The 19,706-nt window shown below is 36.8% G+C and overlaps 1 protein-coding gene across 7 annotated transcripts in view; it reads right to left on the bottom strand.

Annotated features, from left to right (window-relative positions):
- Positions 1–18,976, bottom strand: part of CABCOCO1 (ciliary associated calcium binding coiled-coil 1) — a 133,458-nt gene extending 114,482 nt beyond the window's left edge. For 6 of the 7 annotated variants that reach the window (XR_004346223.1, XM_032608490.1, XM_032608489.1 and 3 more), the window contains exons 1-3: positions 18,852–18,976; positions 8,147–8,250; positions 1,547–1,716 (exon numbers count right to left, since the gene is read on the bottom strand). Coding sequence is in view for 6 of the 7 variants with exons in the window: in XM_032608490.1 (XP_032464381.1) it covers positions 1,547–1,716; positions 8,147–8,250; positions 18,852–18,932 (355 nt within the window). In the remaining variant the exon portion in view is untranslated. Of the gene's footprint in view, positions 1–1,546; positions 1,717–8,146; positions 8,251–15,259; positions 15,447–18,851 lie in introns of all 7 variants that reach the window. The other variant, XM_032608491.1, reaches the window with a different exon arrangement.
- Between the last annotated feature and the right edge of the window lie 730 nt (positions 18,977–19,706).

The raw sequence follows: 19,706 nt of genomic DNA, 5'->3' as shown, positions 1-19,706 counted from the left end.
CATGGCTCACGGGCCTAGCCACTCTGCGGCATGTGGGATCTTCCTGGACCGGGGCACGAACCTGTGTCCCCTGCATTGGCAGGCGGACTCTCAACCACTGTGCCACCAGGGAAGCCCTTGTGTTAGTTTAATACTATGTTCTTATGTGCAGGATAATTTGAAATCAGTCAGTTAATATCATACAATTTTTTTCATTATCAATTATAATTATTTTTTCTTCTATTGGTACCGTTATTTATGTTTAACATGGCACCCATACCTAAGTAAAAGCAAAGATGAAATTCTCCTATTTGTAGAGAAGGAAAATAGTGATTTCTTCTCCTCACATACAAGAACAACCAATTCTTCCCTTGTTACGGGTGATGAGGAGCAGGAAGAACACGTGGGGCAGAAGTGGCTTCTCTACTAATTTTGCTAGCTCACTTAATATTTCCCCTGCATCCGTATAGTTAGAAATTGATACAAAGAACAGAATAAGCTTTTTGTGACCAAAAGTCATGCATAAATTTTACTAGGATGATGGTGACAATTCTTCAGGGGTGACAGGGTCTTCTACCTGCCCAAATTTAAAAAAAAAGAAACTAAAAACAAGCAAACAACCAAAAAGAAAAGAAGAGACAAAAAGGAAGGAAGGAAGGAGGAAGGAAGAAAGGAAGGAAGGAAGGGAGGAAGGGAGGGAAGGAAGGAGGGAGGGAGGAAGGAAGGAAGCTCTCTCCCATAGACACAAGCATGTCTTTCAACTGAGTCAGAAACACCTTTGCGTTTATTGTGCTCAAGGTCTTTTGATTATATACTCTAAGATTGAAGTTCTAGTTCTTCTACTTCCCGGCTATGCAATTTTGCTCTCTGGACTGCTTGCTCAACTCTGAAATAGTGATTACAATACCTCCCCTGCAGGAGTTGCTCTGCATTCCATAATGTATGTTAAAGATTAGAACCAAACATACTGCCTAGTGCAGACTTGGCAATAAATAAATGATAGATTTCTTTCTTTTCCTCCTTCCAAATAGCAATTCTGTTTATTCTCAAACAAAAGTCATCACATTTTAAATTGCTCCAAGGAAGAATTTCCAAATTTCCTGTAGTAACTCATTTCAATTTTATGTAAGAAAAAAAGTCACAAAATATAAGTGTATGTGAATAATGTCTATTTCATGGGGTTTTGATATTGACCAAAGTACCTCCTATTAACAGTAATCCTGAGATATCCCAATAATAATTACAGGTAAGATGAGATGAAAACAGCTCAAAAAATGAAAAAATATCTAGATAAATCTGAGCTACTTGACATTTTGGGGATGGATGGCACTAATAAGATTTCAAAATGAAAGTAACATATTTGGCAAATTAATTACTATGAGAACTTTAGCCTTGTTAAGTATTATTTGAAGCTTTATAACTTAATGAAGATATGAACTATATTTTTGCTAAAAAACAGTAAAATTAGGAACTTTTGCTGAAGAACATTAATTTAGACAGAAGAAGATTAATTTAGACAGTGGACTAAATTTTCGTTTCTTAAAAAAAGAAAAAATAATGTACTTACTTTTAAGATTATGAAGTAACATATCCAGTAAAGTCATAAATTTTGAATATTGAATAATAGAAAAGTCCATTCCTCTTGCCCACAAAAATCCAGATACATAATAATCTAGTAGACTGGCTTCCTTTAAACAGGTTTGAAGATTTCTGAAATTCAGAAACTTTTCCAGTTTCCTGTAACAAAAAGAAAAATCCAGATATTAAAATTCATTAAATAATGAACAGTTCCTTTTCTAAGTTTTGAAAACAGGTATTTTTCTTGAATGAAAATTCTATAATGCTCATAATCTGAAAATACCCATGCTTATATCAAAAGCCAATGTCAAAAATGGCATTCAAAAGAGAAACAGAGAGAGAGCGAGAGAGCAAGCATGTGTGCAAACTCTTATTGGTCTTCTTTCTCTACTTCTTGTAAATCTTTTTCTCCTCCCCTCTCTCTTCATTTTATCTTTTAAGTATAGTAACTTTTCGTTTTCCTTTTCCCTCAAATTCAATGTCTTTTTCCATGTATACAATCAAGTTTCTTTTATTTCTGACAGTGTTCTGGAACTAGACTGTTAAATATTCATTCTGCTTTCTTTTTTAAAGAATTGCAATTATGTATATTTTACTCATTTTTTTCTATAACTGTAATTTTCTCTTTGAACTTCAAAAAAATTTTAAGTCAATTTCCTTTTCATTTTATATGCTTTTCTTGTTACTGTCTTCTATATCTCTTGTGTTTTCAGCAGTGTTAATTCTCCCTTGGGCTGCTTATAACTTTCACCTCTGCGAGATCTCTCCTTTTCTACTTCTTTAAAAAATGTTTCATCGGGATTTCCCGGTAGCGCAGTGGTTGAGAGTCCGCCTGCCAATGCAGGGGACACGGGTTCGTGCCCCGGTCCGGGAAGATCCCACATGCCGTGGAGCAGCTGGGCCCATGAGCCATGGCCGCTGAGCCTGCGCGTCCAGAGCCTGTGCTCCGCAACGGGAGAGGCCACAGCAGTGAGAGGCCCGCATACCGCAAAACAAACAAACAAACAAACAAAACAAAAAAATGTTTCATCACCTTTCCTTATCTCTACCTTGAATTTTTGTATCTGTCTTATGCTCTTGTGATTGCTTTGTAAGTGTTCTTAACTCATGGTAAATATTTGATCATTTTTTGTTTGTGGCCATATTCTTCTGGTGTATTTTCTTTGCCTGCCATTTCTTTTTTCTATTCTTCAATTTTTTTCTTGCAGTGTCTTTGTATGTAACCTCCTTGCTTAATGCTCAAACCTGGCCATATTACAAGATGTTTTCTATATGATATAATTTTATGTCAATTATTCTAGTTTTTATTCTTTTTTCAGTTAGTGGGAAAAAGGGAAAAAGTAGAATAGGTTCTCTTCACTATCACATAAACAATCTATTTCTTGTAAACATGGAAAGTATCTGCTCTAAGCCTGTGTATTCTGGTCTTGCTATTGCAAACAAGGGTTCTTGAAATGGCACTTCAGGGTTTTCTCCTCACCTGGGAGAATAAGTATATTTTTAAGCTTATTCTCAGATCTTCCACTATGTACATCCTCCTTGTAATTTCTCCTGCACTTTTGCTTGATCTACAGTGTTTCTGGTGGGCATCCTCACAGTTTGTGGTCTGTGCTTTCAGCATCTCCTTGTTAGTAGAAATGGAATTGGTATTTCCTAGATGCTTATATGTGATTTCTGAGGGAATGTCTGTATGTGTATGTGTGTTTGTGTGTGTGTGTGACAACTTTATACTACCATTTACAAAAAAAGAGTCCTTATTATTCACAATACTGAAATAAATTACACAATCAGAATAATGAATACAGCAAGAATAAACAAGTCTGGGAATAAATAAAGCTGATATTGCGTTTAACTCACTCTCTAATATACATTTCATTTACAGTAGTATCTGCGTAGACCCCAACACCCAAAGTGAGATCTAAGTCTTTTCAGCCAGTCATGCTTCTCATCTCCCTTCTCATAATGCCATATAATGCCTTTCAGTATATGGCATTCTCTATAATAATTATTGCTCTACAGTGAGCACTCTCCTAAATTGTTCTAGTTAATTCATAACTAATGGTAAGGGTCATTTTCTTCTGTGGAACAAAAATCAGAAGAGTTAAGTAAGTAGCTTTGGCTGCTGCTGGCAGTTATTTTATAACCATAAGAAAAATCAGTCCTAAGACTAAGCCTTACTTCTTGATACTACTGAGGACTTGAGTCAACCAACCCTGGAGTCAATCTATCTCTGAATGTCCCGTTATGTGATATTTTACATACACGTGTGTGTGTGTCTGTGTGTGTGTAAATGTGGGTATACTTTATTTTTAGGTCAATATGATCAGTTTTTTATACTACATGCAATTAAAAGCATCCCAACTGATACATTTTGTCAAGCACACAAATCAAATTGTAGATGCAGAAATGAATGGGGAGGCAATCTGGGGAAGAAGGTTACCTCACTAGCCAGGCATCTTCCATTTGCACTGGATATCAGTCAGCAAGATTTATTTTCCAATGTTTAATGTATAATACCATTTATTCTTAAGTAAAAGTCAGTAGGAAAATGTCTATAGTAATAAAAACTTGTGGTATTTTAATGGAATCAACAAATAGGCCAATGGAACAGAAAGCCCAGAAACAGACCCAATATATATGGGAATTGGTATATGACAGAGGTAGTATTTCAAATCAGTGAGGGAAGTATGAATTCTTCAAAAATGATGCTGGCAGCATTGACTATCCACATAGAAAATAAAATACTACCTCAACCAATACATGGATTAACTAAAACAACCCCATTAGTATTTTATTCTGAATTATATTCTTTTGACTCCCTAAATTTACTTACTTTTCACTCTACTGATTTCTGCTACCTAATGTTGCTAAGGAAAAGTCTGAGGCCTGCCTGATAATTTTCCTCTCTAGGTGACTTTCTTTATCCCAGAGATGAGGTAATACATGAAATTTTATTCTATTAAAATATTTAAATCAAAGCTTTTTTGGGGCAGTTTACAATAAGAGTATATTTGTTTGATACATAGTTTTGAACAGCAACTTTTCTTATTTTATCTTCTATCAAACTTTTATTTTATGAAGTTTAAAGTATTTTTTTCTTATACACTAAGTTAGACGTATATTCTAGCATCTTCCAATTGCTTTAATATGCATTTTGAATGTTTTCTTAAATTTGTTTTCCATTACTGCCTTGATTTTCAGCAAGGTAAGTTCTATATTGGATTTATTCTTTACCTTAGTTTCTTGCCTTAGTGTTAAAAGCTTCTTAATTTACATATTTTATAATCTCTTCTTTTATCTCGTTTTATGAAATCAATGCCCTCTTTAATCATCAGCTTTTGCCTAACATTTTCTTCTGTTTACAGAAGTTAGTCTTCCTTCTAAGTGTATTCTTCATCTGCATGTTATTGTTTTAATTAAATATCTGACCTGAATAGTGGCATGTGTTCTTTGCTCTACATTTTTATTTTTTCAATGTTTAACTATATACTAATAGACAATTGCCTAAGAATAATATGAAGTCTCTTTAAGTTTCCTCCACCTTCGCTCTCTTTCCCTAATGTCCCCTCCATCACTTTCCATAGAACCATTTGAATCTTAACCTTCAACTTGAACTGCAGGCTAAATATTTAACATTTCTGTTCTTCATTCAGTTATTTCACTCCAAAGGAAACTAAGCAGGGAGGCATTAGGAGCAAGACACTGCTGTGGTTTGAATGCAAAGTTTCCATGCATTTTACTGCTAAATCTGTAAGCTTTTCCTCTGGGAATAAAGGGAGATGGAACAGGGGAGAGGGGAGAGATGGCCACACATGTAGCATGAGAGAATGTAAGGAAAGAGAAAGATGCTTAATAGTGATTTAGCAAGTTTTGCTATAGTGATAGGTGATGTAACTACCTACTTTGTCTCACCAAGAATTTCAGTAAAAATACTACATTATTCTTGCCTGCTCTTGAAATTGGAGTGCCTTTTATTTTTTAAATATGATGACATGCAGAAATAAGCCTTAAGGCAAGAGCTGAACAGCTCATGGAAACCAATTATAGAGAGGTTATTAAAAGAGCTCTCCACCTTACTTCTGTGTTTAAATAGTTATTTTCAATTTAGTCCCTATCCTTTTTTCAAAAGGGATTTGGGTGGATCTGTAAATAAAATCAGGGTTACATTAAAACATGAATCATAGATAGTAGTTAGGAAATGATGAGAAATGTACCCAGACATATAACTTTGCTTGAAGTGTATTCCAGAAATATATTTTAATGATACTTTAATGTTTCAGTTGGTTGGTTGCTTCTATGCAACAAAATTTTTAAAGGTAGGGAAATGTGTTAATGTCCCATAATTTATTTTAGTAGGTTTATAACTTCGTAGACTGTATGATTTTGGCATACTTTTGCCACTTGGTGACGTGATACCTCAATTATATTTCTGTCATTTTGAAAGGTGTATAATCCCCATTTATAATAATGCTATTTTATATGGAAAATGAATGACTGGCTACAAATAATTCAGGATTACTGTTACAAAAATCATGTAAAAAACCTCAAGAAAATTACTTTTCAAAGAAATGGCTGCTGACATAAAACTGTTGTCATTTACCCAAAATCGATGCCCTAAAATTTGAGATTATTTCAGATGAATTCTATTAATGAGATGGTCATAGGCACATCCTAAAAGAATGACCTTTTAGGTCAACCTGCTGTTAAACCTGGTTGTTTCTATACAGCAGCTAACTTCTGTATCACCCTCTGTATCATTCACTTTCTTCTAGACCTCACCTCTTACAGATTAAAAATACTTTTAGAGTTTAGATATTTAACAAAAAAGAGAGCCAGTAATTGAAAAAGAGAAAAAGATTGTCACAAAAGATGGTCATACACAGTACAACTTAAGATGTGATGAGAAATACACAAGTCTAAAAAGCGTTTGTTTGCAATAAATTTTATTTAATATTAACTGCATTTAATATAACATCTTGTATTTAATACAAACAAATTATAAACTATATTAAATATATGTCATTTACATTGTATTAATCTACTATCTGCCTAGTTTGTTTTTTTTTTTTTTTTTTTTTTGCGGTACGCGGGCCTCTCACTGCTGTGGCTTCTCCCGTTGTGAAGCACAGGCTCCGGACGCACAGGCTCAGCAGCCACGGCTCACAGGCCCAACTGCTCCGCAGCATGTGGGATCTTCCCAGACCGGGGCACGAACCCGTGTCCCCTGCATCGACAGGTGGACTCTCAAACACTGTGCCACCAGGGAAGCCCCCTGCCTAGTTTTAAATACCTATTTTTTGCATTTCAATGACCAACATTTGGGGTTACCTAGAAATCGAAGATAATAGTTACTTGAAGCTTAATCAGTGATATTAATACAATAAATGCATTTTTCTAATCAATTCTGACACTAAAAAATAAGAATTCCCAATGAGCATTCATTTCTATAAATATGGTAACATCACCATAAAATTCTTAAACCTGTGAAATTTTTAATTGAGTAATACTTCTAAAAATGCAGATAGTAAGTAGTATGACCAAATCACAGATCACCAGGATTTCTAGCAGGATTTGAAGGCAGTGGAGGCGAAGAGCATTTCAGGATAAGGCCTGTCAGTGTCATTTGCCTGCTCTTAATATGCCTTTCCTTCTCAAATCTCTCTTCCAGCAAGTACATCTGTCATATATTTCCTTCTCAGCAGTAAATCACCTCTATTCCATAATATTTGTAAGATTTGCAAATGATAACCACTGACAAAGTCATTTTCCATTTGCCCATTATGGTCGACAATGCTCGGCTTACATCCAGATGACTGGACTACAGAACTCTTACCCTGGAACATTACAGTCCAGAACATCATCACATTGTCCCCACACTCCACACATTATAACCGATCAGGCTTCCATTATTAGAGTGAGATAATTTTTAAAATGAATGATTACTAAAAACATCTTTTCAGAATTTGTGTGGTGGATATATCTGAGTATATATTAGAGTTCTAAGTAAATGATCTACTGTAGAAATCAATGGCCTTAAGAATAGGATGTACGTATATTAGAACTGATACCTATAAATTCAGTTATATTCACATATTTAAGCAAAATGTATGAGATTAGAACACTTAGCATAGCTTCATATCCAATAAAAATCACAGGTGGACGGCTAATATTCAGGATTTCCAAAATTATAAAATGTATTCACTATTAATATTACAGAAAATACATCTTACTCTTGTCATGATGAGACAAAAGACCTAAAGGTTCTTGTGCATACTGACAGTTTTACAAATGAAAGAGAAAAGAAGATGGCATATGCTAATGGCTGCTTTTAACAATAAATCCCTATTCTCTGTTAAGATTAGTAAGTTGGTTGAAATCCATTTCTCCCATAAAGAAGACTGCTGAGCAGTGGAAACAAGTCAGTTGTTTGAGAATTTTTGTGTTCCACAGTCCAGATATATATATCTGTGCAAAATATAATAACAAATATTTTGGAAATAGGTTTAAAATGTGTAATAACATATCATGACCATTTATAGATGCAGAACTAGAACTGTTCCATATTTGGTTGTAATATTGAAGTACTTACTGTTGAACTCCATCTACATCCTCTGCTAGCATTTCGGTGATCTGGGCAACTGAAAGAAAATCTGGACACAGAATCCTTTCATGCTCCTGGAATTCAGTATCTTTCTACGAAAAAAAAATGTGGAATAAGTTATTTCAATCACGTTTCACATATTAATCCCAATGATATCAAAATTTGTTCTTACTTTTGTCTCACTGCTATCAGGAAAAAATTTAAAAACAACAGTCTCCTAGATAATCTCTTTTCCTTTCTGTCTTTAAGTAATGGTACCTCTCTTCTGAAAAGCTGAATCGTTAGTCAACCTGTCTTTTGTGCATATTTAAAACTGGGTGAGATGATGGTTTTCAATTAACAAACATTTTTGAATATATATTCCTCATTGAACTTGGGGCACAAGAGGAGGCAAAGACAAGTAAGAAAGACTTGTTATCCTCAAGAAGCTTAACATCTTGTGGAAGGAACAAACTAAAAGTGACTTTAAAACAAGAAAACAGAATAAGTGAGCCATAATAAAGATGTCATTCAGTCTAAAGGAAGGAAGGGACAACAAGGACAGCAACAGGACAAGGCAAGTCTACAGAGAGAAATAGCCTTTGCAAGACTGAGCATGGATAATGTCCCAGGTGAACGACTCAGCAACACCAAGGTGATAAAGACAGGACAGTTGGGTACCGGTTCTGTAAATATAAAGTAGTTCACAGTGGTGCCTAGGGCACACACAGGGGACTAGTTGGACCTAAGTGGAAGGTGGGCATTGGAAATATATCACAGGAGATCTTAAATAATTTAATAAAGATTTACTGAGTGATTACAATACACAAGATACTGCACAAGGCACCATACATATTTTAGACCATGGCTGGTTGAAGAATGACAGGCTGAAGAGTTTGCTCTTTACAGGCAATAAGGGACCGTGAAGTTTTTGAGCAATGAAATGACAAAACTATGCTTTAATGAAGGGTACTCTGTAGCAGGGTGAAGGACAAAAAGGAAGAGTTAAATGAAAAGGTTGTTAGAACAGTTCAGGAATGAGGCATTGGGCTGCACTGGGCTCCCAGCAGTGTGCAGAACAGAAAGGGATAAATACAACATATTACATTTGGGGGACTAAAGGAGGGAAGAATGAATGGAGAGTCTGAGTTTCTGAAATAGGTGACTAGAAGAAAAAGGTGTTGATACTCAGGGCCTCCAACAGCACATATGCCACCTTTGTGTGAACTAGACAAAGGCATCCTCTCTGGGTGGAGGAAGTACTAAAGGCTTAAGGCTGATGCAGCCCTGCACCCAAGTGCACCACTTGTGAACAGAGTGTAGTTTCAGCTCCTGCTCAACCCTCAGCTGAGTCCTTTTGTTCAGAGTACAATCTGTAAAAGCATATGTGACACTCTTAACACACCAACACAAATAAGAGTTTTGGAAGATGATGCTAGTTTTAAGAAGGCAAGATGATGAATTTGGTTTCAGTGGTTGAATTTTAGGTGGAATATACATAGAAGAAAGAAATGTTTAGAGGTTAATTAGAAATGCTAGAGTCAAGAAAGGTGAAGTTTACGGATGTTGGTTTAGGAGTCACTACAAGTATGAGAATGGATGAAACTGCCCAAAGCTAGAGCGTGAAGAGAAGAGCTGTGAATGGGGGATGGAAAAGAAGACTGAAAAAGAGATAAGACACCAGTACCTCCATGAAAATAAAGGATTGTGAGATTTACGCCAGCCAGAATGGCCATGATTAAAAAGTCTACAAATAACAAGTGCTGGAGAGGGTGTGGAGAAAAGGGAACCCTCCTCCACTGTTGGTGGGAATGTAAATTAGTGCAGCCACTATGGAAAACAGTATGGAGGGTCCTCAAAAAACTAAAAACAGAGTTGCCATATGACCCAGCAACCCCACTCCTGGGCATATACTCAGAAAAAAATATAATTCAAAAAGATACACACACCCCTATGTTCACAGCAGCACTATTCACAATAGCCAAGACATGGAAACAACCTAATGTCCATTGACAGATGAATGGATAAAGAAGATGTGGTGTGTGTGTGTGTGCGCGCGCACGCGTGCTGGACTATTACTCAGCCATAAAAAAGAATGAAATAATACCATTTGCAGCAACATGGATAGACCTAAAGATTATCATACTAAGTAAAGTCAGAAAGAGAAAGACAAATACCATATGATAACGCTTATATGTGGAATCTAAAATATGACACAAATCAACATATCTATGAAACAAAAAGAGACTCACAGATATACAGAACAGACTTTTGATTGCCAAGGGGGAAGAGGGGTAGGGAGAAAAGAACTGGGAGTTTGAGATTAGTAGAGGCAAACTATTATACACAGGATGGATAAACAGCAAGGTCCTATTGTATAGCACAGGGAACTATATTCAATATCCTGTGACAAACCATAATGGAAAAGAATATGAAAAAGAATATATATATGTATAACTGAGTCACTTTTCTGTACAGAATTTCTGTACAGAATTAACACAACATTGTAAATCAACTATACTTCAACAAAATTTAAATAAATACATTTTAAAAAGGATTGCGAGATTTGGGGGAGAGATGGGGCAAATGTTTTTTTTTTTTGTTTTTTTTTTTTGCGGTATGCGGGCCTCTCACTGTTGCGGCCTCTCCCGCTGCGGAGCACAGGCTCCGGACGCGCAGGCCAAGCGGCCATTGCTCACGGGCCTAGCCACTCCGCGGCATGCGGGATCTTCCCGGACCGGGGCACAAACCCGCGTCCCCTGCATCGGCAGGCAGACTCTCAACCACTGCGCCACCAGGGAAGCCCGGGGCAAATGTTTTTAATTCAACAGTTATTTAGTTTTCCACGTGAATAAGCTCCAATAAGAGTAGGAAACATTTTGCTATAGTTAACAAGATCACATCCCAAACTTGCCTTATTTCAAGAACAGAAAAATCCCAAAGCCAATACTCATTGGTAATGAAAATCAGTTTAACGTTTGTAATTTAATATTAGGTTATTATATTTTTATTTTTAAAAATCCAACTTAGAAATAAAATATGCAATTTTATTAGCTATCTTTTCATAATCTTAGAGTTGGCAAATTAACCTAAAGTAGGTCATACTATTAGATTATAAATTTAGTATGAAAAAATATTTGAGTATCTAATATAATACCTCGCACCTAGTAGGCACTCAGACACTTGTAAATCAAATTAAATGCACTCAGTTTTTAGACAGAATAGTATTTTAGTCCATAATGTATGGCTATATATTTGTTTAAATATTTGTTAGTTACATGTATTTTTTTTTAATTATTAGCAGTAAAGTATAATTATTACTACTGTTAATCCCATTAGATTGTAAATTCCTCAGGGACAGTCATTAAATCTTTTACTTCTTTTTAGAATTCTGCAGGTCCTAGTTAGGTCAACATAGGTTGTTTATCAACTGTCTGAATTCACCTCCATCCTGTGACGACACTGTTAGATGATGGAGCATGATAAACGGCAGGACCTGGATGTGGAAATCTCATGATGGTTTGAATATTGATGAATTCTGTGACTTACAGCAAGGCATTTGAACCTAAATTTGGATTCATGTTAAAAAATCATTCTGATATGTTTTACTACATACAAGATTGCTATCATTATTCATAATGAATAAAGATATATATGAAAGGTACATTATACAGACATTCAGATCAATTGTATTAGATTTGAAAATTTTCTGAACAGGAGAAAAATAGGTCACACAAGCACTGAAAGAGAATACAATAATCTTAATCTTTTGTACAATAATAATTCTAGCTAAGGTGCCTAATATTAGTGCCTCATTTTTTTTTTTTTTTTTTTTACATTTTTTTTTTTTTTTTTTTTTTTCTTTGCGCGGGCCTCTCACTGCTGTGGCCTCTCCCGCTGTGGAGCATAGGGTCCGAACGCACAAGCTCAGCGGCCATGGCTCACGGGCCCAGCCGCTCCGCGGCACGTGGGATCCTCCCAGACCGGGGCACGAACCCGTGTCCCCTGCATCGGCAGGCGGACTCTCAACCACTGCGCCACCAGGGAAGCCCCCAGTGCCTCATTTTTTACTAAAACTTGATAGCTTAAGATAATCATCTTGTAGGAGGGTTTGCCTCTGGTTTTTTGTTTTCTTTTGTCTTAAATTGAATTCCTGGACCTATTTTAAACGAGAGCTTTTCTTTTGTTTGTTTATATACTGCCATGTACCTAGAAAGGATATAAGGTGGTTAAAAATCTTTAATCTTTTGATACATACATTCTGATTTGTAAAAATTAAAGATACAATGGAAAATTCATGAATAGGTTAATAAAAATGTAAATATGTAATTATCACTTTCTCTGTAAAATTACATCTCTGACTAGGAAAATACGTAAGCTAAACTGCACTGTAACTCATTTTATTCCACCACCTGCTGGATTTTAGCTGTTATTCCAGAAGCATTAAAATTGTAAGCCTGATATTGTCAGATAACTTCTTCTCTGAATTTTTTTCTCTAATGTCACCTCAACTTTCCACATTTGTACATATGTCTTTCTTCTAGAATTTAAGCCTTTGGGGGCACCTTTGTATCCATCAGTGGTATGTCTTACAAGACTCTTAATAAATGTCCACTAAAAAAAGATAGCACAGTTCACCAGAGATGCCTAAGAGGTGTTTTACAGTCTTAGAGAACAGAGAATGGTCTACAATTTCCACACTTTGAAAGGCTTTCTTCAAGCCTGAAAATAAATGAACTGAGAAGCAGCGCTGTGTTGAGCCATGTTGGAGACTGAGGCAAAAAGGAAAAATCAGTAATAGTGATGCTGTCTTTATTTAAAATTTAGATCTATTATGGATTTTTTGCATTAATTTTTGTTTTTAAAATATTGCATTAAAATATAGTTTCTCTTGACTACTGAATTTTTTGGCACCCCTCACTCACCTCACTATAGTCCTGGACACCATAAGGAGCCAATTTAAGACAAAAAGTAGATGCAAGAAGGATAAATAAAACCAAGAGCTAGTTCTTTAAAATAATGAATAAAACAGGCAAATCTTGGGCAAATGCGATTAAAGAAAAAATAAATACGTGCCACATTAAATGGAAATACATTTGAAAATTACAAGGAAATGGGTGATTACCTAGGAATATATACGTTATCAAATTTGACCAAGGGTAAGGGAAGAAATGGACCTGACCAAACATGAACTAAACTGGAAGTCTACTTTTTAAAAGGTCACCATGTCCAGATAGTTTACACTTGAAGTTCTACTGAACAATCAAGAACACATAAATTCTGTTAGTCTAATAATTATAGACCATAGATAATTCATTTTTTAGAAGCCAGCACAGGCTATACACAAAAACCTGAGTTAGCACAGAAAGGAAATTATAAGTCAAAATCATTAATGAATTCAGATGCAAAAATTCTATTTAAAATACTACCTTAGAACACTGAATCCAGCATTGTACTAAAAGAATAATAAGCTATCATTATGAGCAAATAAGGTTAATTTCAGAAATGCAAGGACAGATTATCATTAATAAGTTTCATATACTTAAGACAAATTAAATGATAAAATAATATGATTATAAAAATAAATAATAAACAGGCATTTGTAAGAATTCAGCAACAAAACTCTCAGTAAAATATGAATTAAAAAAAGAAAAGTTAGGGACTTTCCTGGTGGTCCAGTGGTTAAGAATCCTCTTTAGGGCTTCCCTGGTGGCGCAGTGCTTAAGAGGCCGCCTGCCGATGCAGGGAACACGGGTTTGTGCCCGGGTCCGGGAAGATCCCACATGCCACGGAGCGGCTGGGCCTGTGAGCCATGGCTGCTGAGCCTGCGCGTCCGGAGCCTGTGCTCCGCAACGGGAGAGGCCACAGCAGTGAGAGGCCCGCATACCGCAAAAAAAAAAAAAAAAGAAAAAAAAAGAAAATAATCCTCTTTACAAGGCAGGGGATGCTGGTTCAATCTCTAGTTGGGGAACTAAGATCCCACATGCCACGGGGCAACTAAGCCCGTGTGCCACAACAAAAGATCCCGTGCCCACAACTAAGACCCAACACAGCCAAAAAATAAAAAATAATATTAAAAAAAAAGAATAGCTAAACATAAAAAAGATTATACGCCAAAACATTATATTGAATGAAGAAACACTGATGTATTCTTATGAAAACCAGGAACGAAAGAGGGATTCTGGCTAGTAACATTATTGTAATTAAACTCACTATAGCGGGTCTAATAATATAATAAGAAAATGAAATATGTGGCTTAAATATTAGAAATGAGGATATTAAAAAATCTTTACTTGAAGATTACATGGCTGCACACCTAAGAAACATGACATTGTACTAACATGGTTTGAGCTAATAAGAAACTTCTAAGATGGTTACATATAACAAAGATACAAAGGTTAACTGCTCTCCTCTGTATTAGAAACTAATTATAAATGTAAATGGCATTAAAATTGATTAAACTGGATTAAAAATATAATAAGAAAGGTATAGTACCTAAAGAAATTATAAACTTTATCAAAGTTTAATAACAAGATTTGATAAAAGAGATTTATTGGAAACTTTTAAATTAAAAAAAATTATGCCTCCCTGGTGGTGCAGTGGTTAGGAATCCACCTGCCAATGCAAGAAACACGGGTTCAAGCCCTGGTCCAGGAAGATCCCACATGCCACAGAGCAACTAAGCCCGTGCGCCACAATTATTGAGCCTGCCCTCTAGAGCCCGCGAGCCACAACTACTGAAGCCCGTGCGCCTAGAGCCGGTGCTCCGCCAACAAGAGAAGCCACCACAACAAGAAGCCCGCGCACAGCAACGAAGACCCAATGTAGTCAAAAATAAAATAAATAAAATTAAAAAAAGTTAAATCCTTCCCACATTACAAGTATAATGCAATGACAATCTCAAATCTCAACTGTATCATTCTGTATCATTTTGTAACTATCGAAATCATTTTTTCAAGTTCTTATGGAAGAATACATACATTTTGAAAAAGAAAAATAGTGAGAGGGACCTTTCCAAATCAGACATTAAAGTTAAATATAAAGTAGTTTGGCAGTAACACAAGAATGGACAAACTAGTCAGTGTAAAAAAATAGAGAATGGAAATTCAAAAATATACCTACATGTATAAATTTATACATATACATATATAAATGTTGGATTCTCTATTCTATTCCACTGACTCTTCAGCCATTCTTGTGCCCATTCATGTACATATGTAATGTGATAGCAGCAGTCAGTCCATTCTCCATGGGAAGAGAGTATGGCTTATTTATAGTAAATGAAACTGGCATAATTGATGGTTCATGTCTAGAAGAAAACAAAATTAGATCCTCATTTCAAATATACAGTACATCCATCAAAAATTAATTTTAGCTGTGTTAAAGACCTAACTTTAGTAAAATAAAACTTTAAATATTAGAAAAAAATTGAAGATGATTTGTGCAACCTGAAATGGAGGATGGAGCGGGGAGAAGAAGCAGGAAATAAGAATAAGATAGGAAACCCAAAGACTAATGGTAAGATGAAAGACAAACCCAAATGTTTGTCAATACCTCCACGCCCAAGGCCAATATTTCCAGAGGTTCTAAGTGTCTGATAAATAATGATACTGTATATTCACATTTTAAGGAATATTAGCACTGTTTTTTCAACAATATTTTGAGCAACTTTTTGGCAACCTCCCATAGCCCTGCACAGGTTGATCTACACCATGTGCTGTAAATGGCTTCAATAAATACCTCATGAATGACATTGCAACTGCAGGAAACTGGTCATCTTGGTGCCCAAGTTGAGCCCCAAGTGTTTCTCTCTAACTTGCCAATGACGGGGCAGGGGCTATTTTCAAGGTCCATAGAGACCGCCTAATGTCGAGAGAATTGTCTATGGCCTCCCCCAAACACACTGAGGCTTTTACCACAGGTGATATCATCTTTCCACTCAGGATTATGTAAGTGTCCCCTTGTCCTGAGGAAGTCCCAAAGGCATTGAATAAATGTCATCTGTTAGGGGATTTGTTAACACTAAGGGAAATTATTCAAAAGAAGCAATTGGGAAATAATCATTTACATTTTCTTTTAGGTCTCTGATATGAGTTGCAGTCCTTTTACATATAATACTTAAATGATTACATGTCCCAAATAGTATTTTTGAAGATATTAAGAAAGTCAGCTTATGAACAAACTATCGATAAAAGACTGATGATTGAATTCTAAGTATTCATTTACAAACTCACTTATAAATTAACTTAGGAGAATTTATAAACTCCTTTCAGTTACAGATATATACGTAGGAAATACTTATTTTCAGACTGTCGTCATTTCTCTGGTCTTGTGCATTTAAGTAGATATCTCCCAAATGTTTAGTCTTACCTTTTAGAAGGAGGCATTTACTCCCATGTTACTAAAGAAACTGGACTGTTGAATTCAGAAAGTTGGCCAAAAAAAGTTTAAGCAATATTACATAAGAAATATTTTCCTGGACCTGCATCTCATGTCTGCTTGTTCAAGGTATCTTATAGAGCAGATTTTGAGCTATGATAACTACATTCCTGGCATATGTCAGACCCTCTATAATTTCAATTAGTTAAGCTGTATTTTTACTGAGTGCCTACTATATGACTGGGATAATTTGCTGTTTTTATTTTAGGTACTGAGAACAAACAACAAACGGGAAACCTCAGACTATTGGAAGCTTATGCTTTATTTCCAATAGACTTGGCAAGAAAAGAAATATTTCACTACTGCTTGGCTCAGATGACTGGATGGTGCACTGGCTAAGTCAATTTGGATAAAGAATTATTAAGAAATAATACTATAAGGGACTAGGTCTTGCGGGATCAATCCAGTAAACAATCTGACCTGAGAAGAACCTTTCAGTACCTAACTGAAAAGATGTAGCCTTGGGAACAGACACACCGAGAGAGATTTTTGCTGTCTTTTCTATCTAACCCCTGAAACCCACAGTGGGCACAAATGGGTGGCAGGCAGGACTTATTCTAATGAATGACATAACACTAGGGATCAACTGTCTACTCCATGAATTACAGGAACTCTGCTTTCATTAGAATGGAAAATGGAGTTTTGACAATGCAGTGTGTTAATCTTAGTAAATGAGCACAGTTAAGTGAGTCCAAATTCCAACTTGATTTGTTCGGTTTGTTACTAAAAGACTATTGATTGTCATGGGGAATACTTGCTTCTCCAAGAAGTTTACAAAAGTGCCCACTGACAGGGTTAAGATGGCAGATAATCACCTAACGTCTATATGTATTCGTTTGACTCATCCATTATAAAAAGTGATTATTTTTTTCCTGGAACATGTCACTTCTTCGTATCTTTTAAAAAAAGAAAAATTATGGGGTATTTTTTTTCGAAGTGCAGGCTCATTAACCCCAAATTATCAGTCTTTCTTACAAAGGACATTATCTACATGGGAAACTATATATGTGGGTGTACACTGACAACTGTACATTCTCATAAGTAAGTTTTTGTATATATTTAAATAACACGATTTAATTGGGAAATTTCCTATGCCACTTTTGAAACTATATTACTTACATTAGAGATCACAAGGGAGTAACTGGGTTAGTAACCAGTTTATCACATTAAAATGTATTTTTAATGTATGCTAATTTCAAAAGGCTCATAGGAGAATCCACATGCTTTAGTGGTCTGCACACAGTATTGGGAAGAATGGCTTGGGAATGACTTGCACATCTCTCTCTGGGCAAGGCACTGAATTCACTGGCTCTGCGTTTCCTCATTTATAAAACTGCAGCTAATACATATCTTCTGTACAAAAAAAATGTTATTTACACAAACAAGGAAGTTGAGCCTAGCAATGTTAATTATAACATTATTCACCTTCAGAGTCTTAAAAAAACAGAATTAAAAACTTCTTAGGACATGATTGACTCAAGTATGTGAAGATTTAAACATTTTTTAGTAATATTTGGCATATATTCTTAATTAAAATCTCAGGATACAAAACTTCTGAGTAACTCAAGTTACCTAGAACCCATTTATTACTGAGAACTGATGTTCGGAGTGGCCTGAGGAAAAATCTTTATTTTACACAGGAAACCACTGGAGGCCCAAGGACGTTAAATACTTTTCCTAAAAACAAGGGGCTGATGAACAACTAAGCCATAACCGGAAGGTCGATTTTCCAGGCGTTCCTCCTTTGTCCCATCTCCTATTATGTATTTATTATTTAGAGAAACAGCAAAATAATAAGGGAAACACTGGCCTTCAAATATTAATCTATCCACTACCAATGAAGAGTAATTATTCCACGACAGCTTTTGAGCAACAGGAACTGTGATCATTTGAAGTGAATTAGTAGTAATTTCCAAAAGAGTCAGGCCCATTCAAGATTGCCAGAATTCCCTTTCAAGTGCTGAGAATCCGGGGAAAAGAGCGTCCTTGTGAGGCCTTTGGGGCAACGAATGAACCGTCCAACGGAAGGATTTCTAGTTTACCTCGAGAGCACGAGGCGCGTCGAGCGGCAGGGCTCGGGGAGCGCGGGGCGGTGGCTCCGGGACCCCCTCTCACTCCCCCGGAGCCCGCGCCGCCCGGGACCCGCTCCCAAACCCTCCGACACTCGGGTCCGCGTACCCAACCCCCGGCGGGAGGCGCCTCCCCGGGACCAGCCTCGGCCGCGGGCAGGGGGCGGGCGCTCGGGGGTCGCGGGTACCGGGCAGGGACGGCGTACCTCCGACTCGGGCGTGGTTCCCGCCGGAGTCATCCCCGCGGGGGTCGTCCCCCCGGGAGTCGTCCCCACAGACGCCGCCATGATCCAGCCGCCGTACGGCGGCCCCTCGTCGCTGGGGCAACCGGGGCGGGGCCGGGGTCGCTGGGCTGGGGAAGTGAGCACCACGCACAGCGGCTTCCGGTCCGGAACCGCGTCCCCAGCTGGGAGAGGGTTGGGACCTGGTGGCGTTGGGAGCGGGAGACCCGGGTCCGGCCGCTGCGGGGCGCTCTGCCGGGAAGGCCCGCGGCGGTGCCTTGAATCACCGAGTAGAGACAGACTCGTTCCTTTCAGTAAGAGTGAAAAAAAAGAAAAAAAAAAAGAAAGCAGTTTAAACGAACTAGTGTACGTGGAAGTGACCACTGCGAACACATAGCAAGTTTTCAATAAGTATAAAAGTGAGATATATTATTGGAATTGACGATTGATATTTGATATTAAGGAATTGTTATTTTAAAGTGTTAGGAGGTTATTGTCATGTTTACAAGGAAAAACCGTCTTTATCTTCTAGAGACAACATGCTGAAAGATTTAGTGATGATGAAATGGTAAAATGCCAGCGATTTACTGCAAAATCATGACGGGTAGATGGATAATGAGTGGAGGTATAGTGGAAGAATCAAGACTGGGTACATGGAGGGGGTGTGGTCATTATACTATTGTTTCTACTTTATATATATTTGAATTTTTCCGTAATAAAAACATTGAAAAACAATACATTTAGTAATAGTATCAGTAGTCTTCTCTGGATGATAGTACCTGCTTTGATAATGAAATGTGCTTTGCTTATATTAACCTGTGTGGGAGTTGCTATGCAGGA

This window comes from Phocoena sinus, chromosome 16, assembly GCF_008692025.1.
Source record: "Phocoena sinus isolate mPhoSin1 chromosome 16, mPhoSin1.pri, whole genome shotgun sequence".
NCBI classification, from domain to species: domain Eukaryota; kingdom Metazoa; phylum Chordata; class Mammalia; order Artiodactyla; family Phocoenidae; genus Phocoena; species Phocoena sinus.
This window is presented reverse-complemented; position numbering and strand designations above follow the sequence as displayed.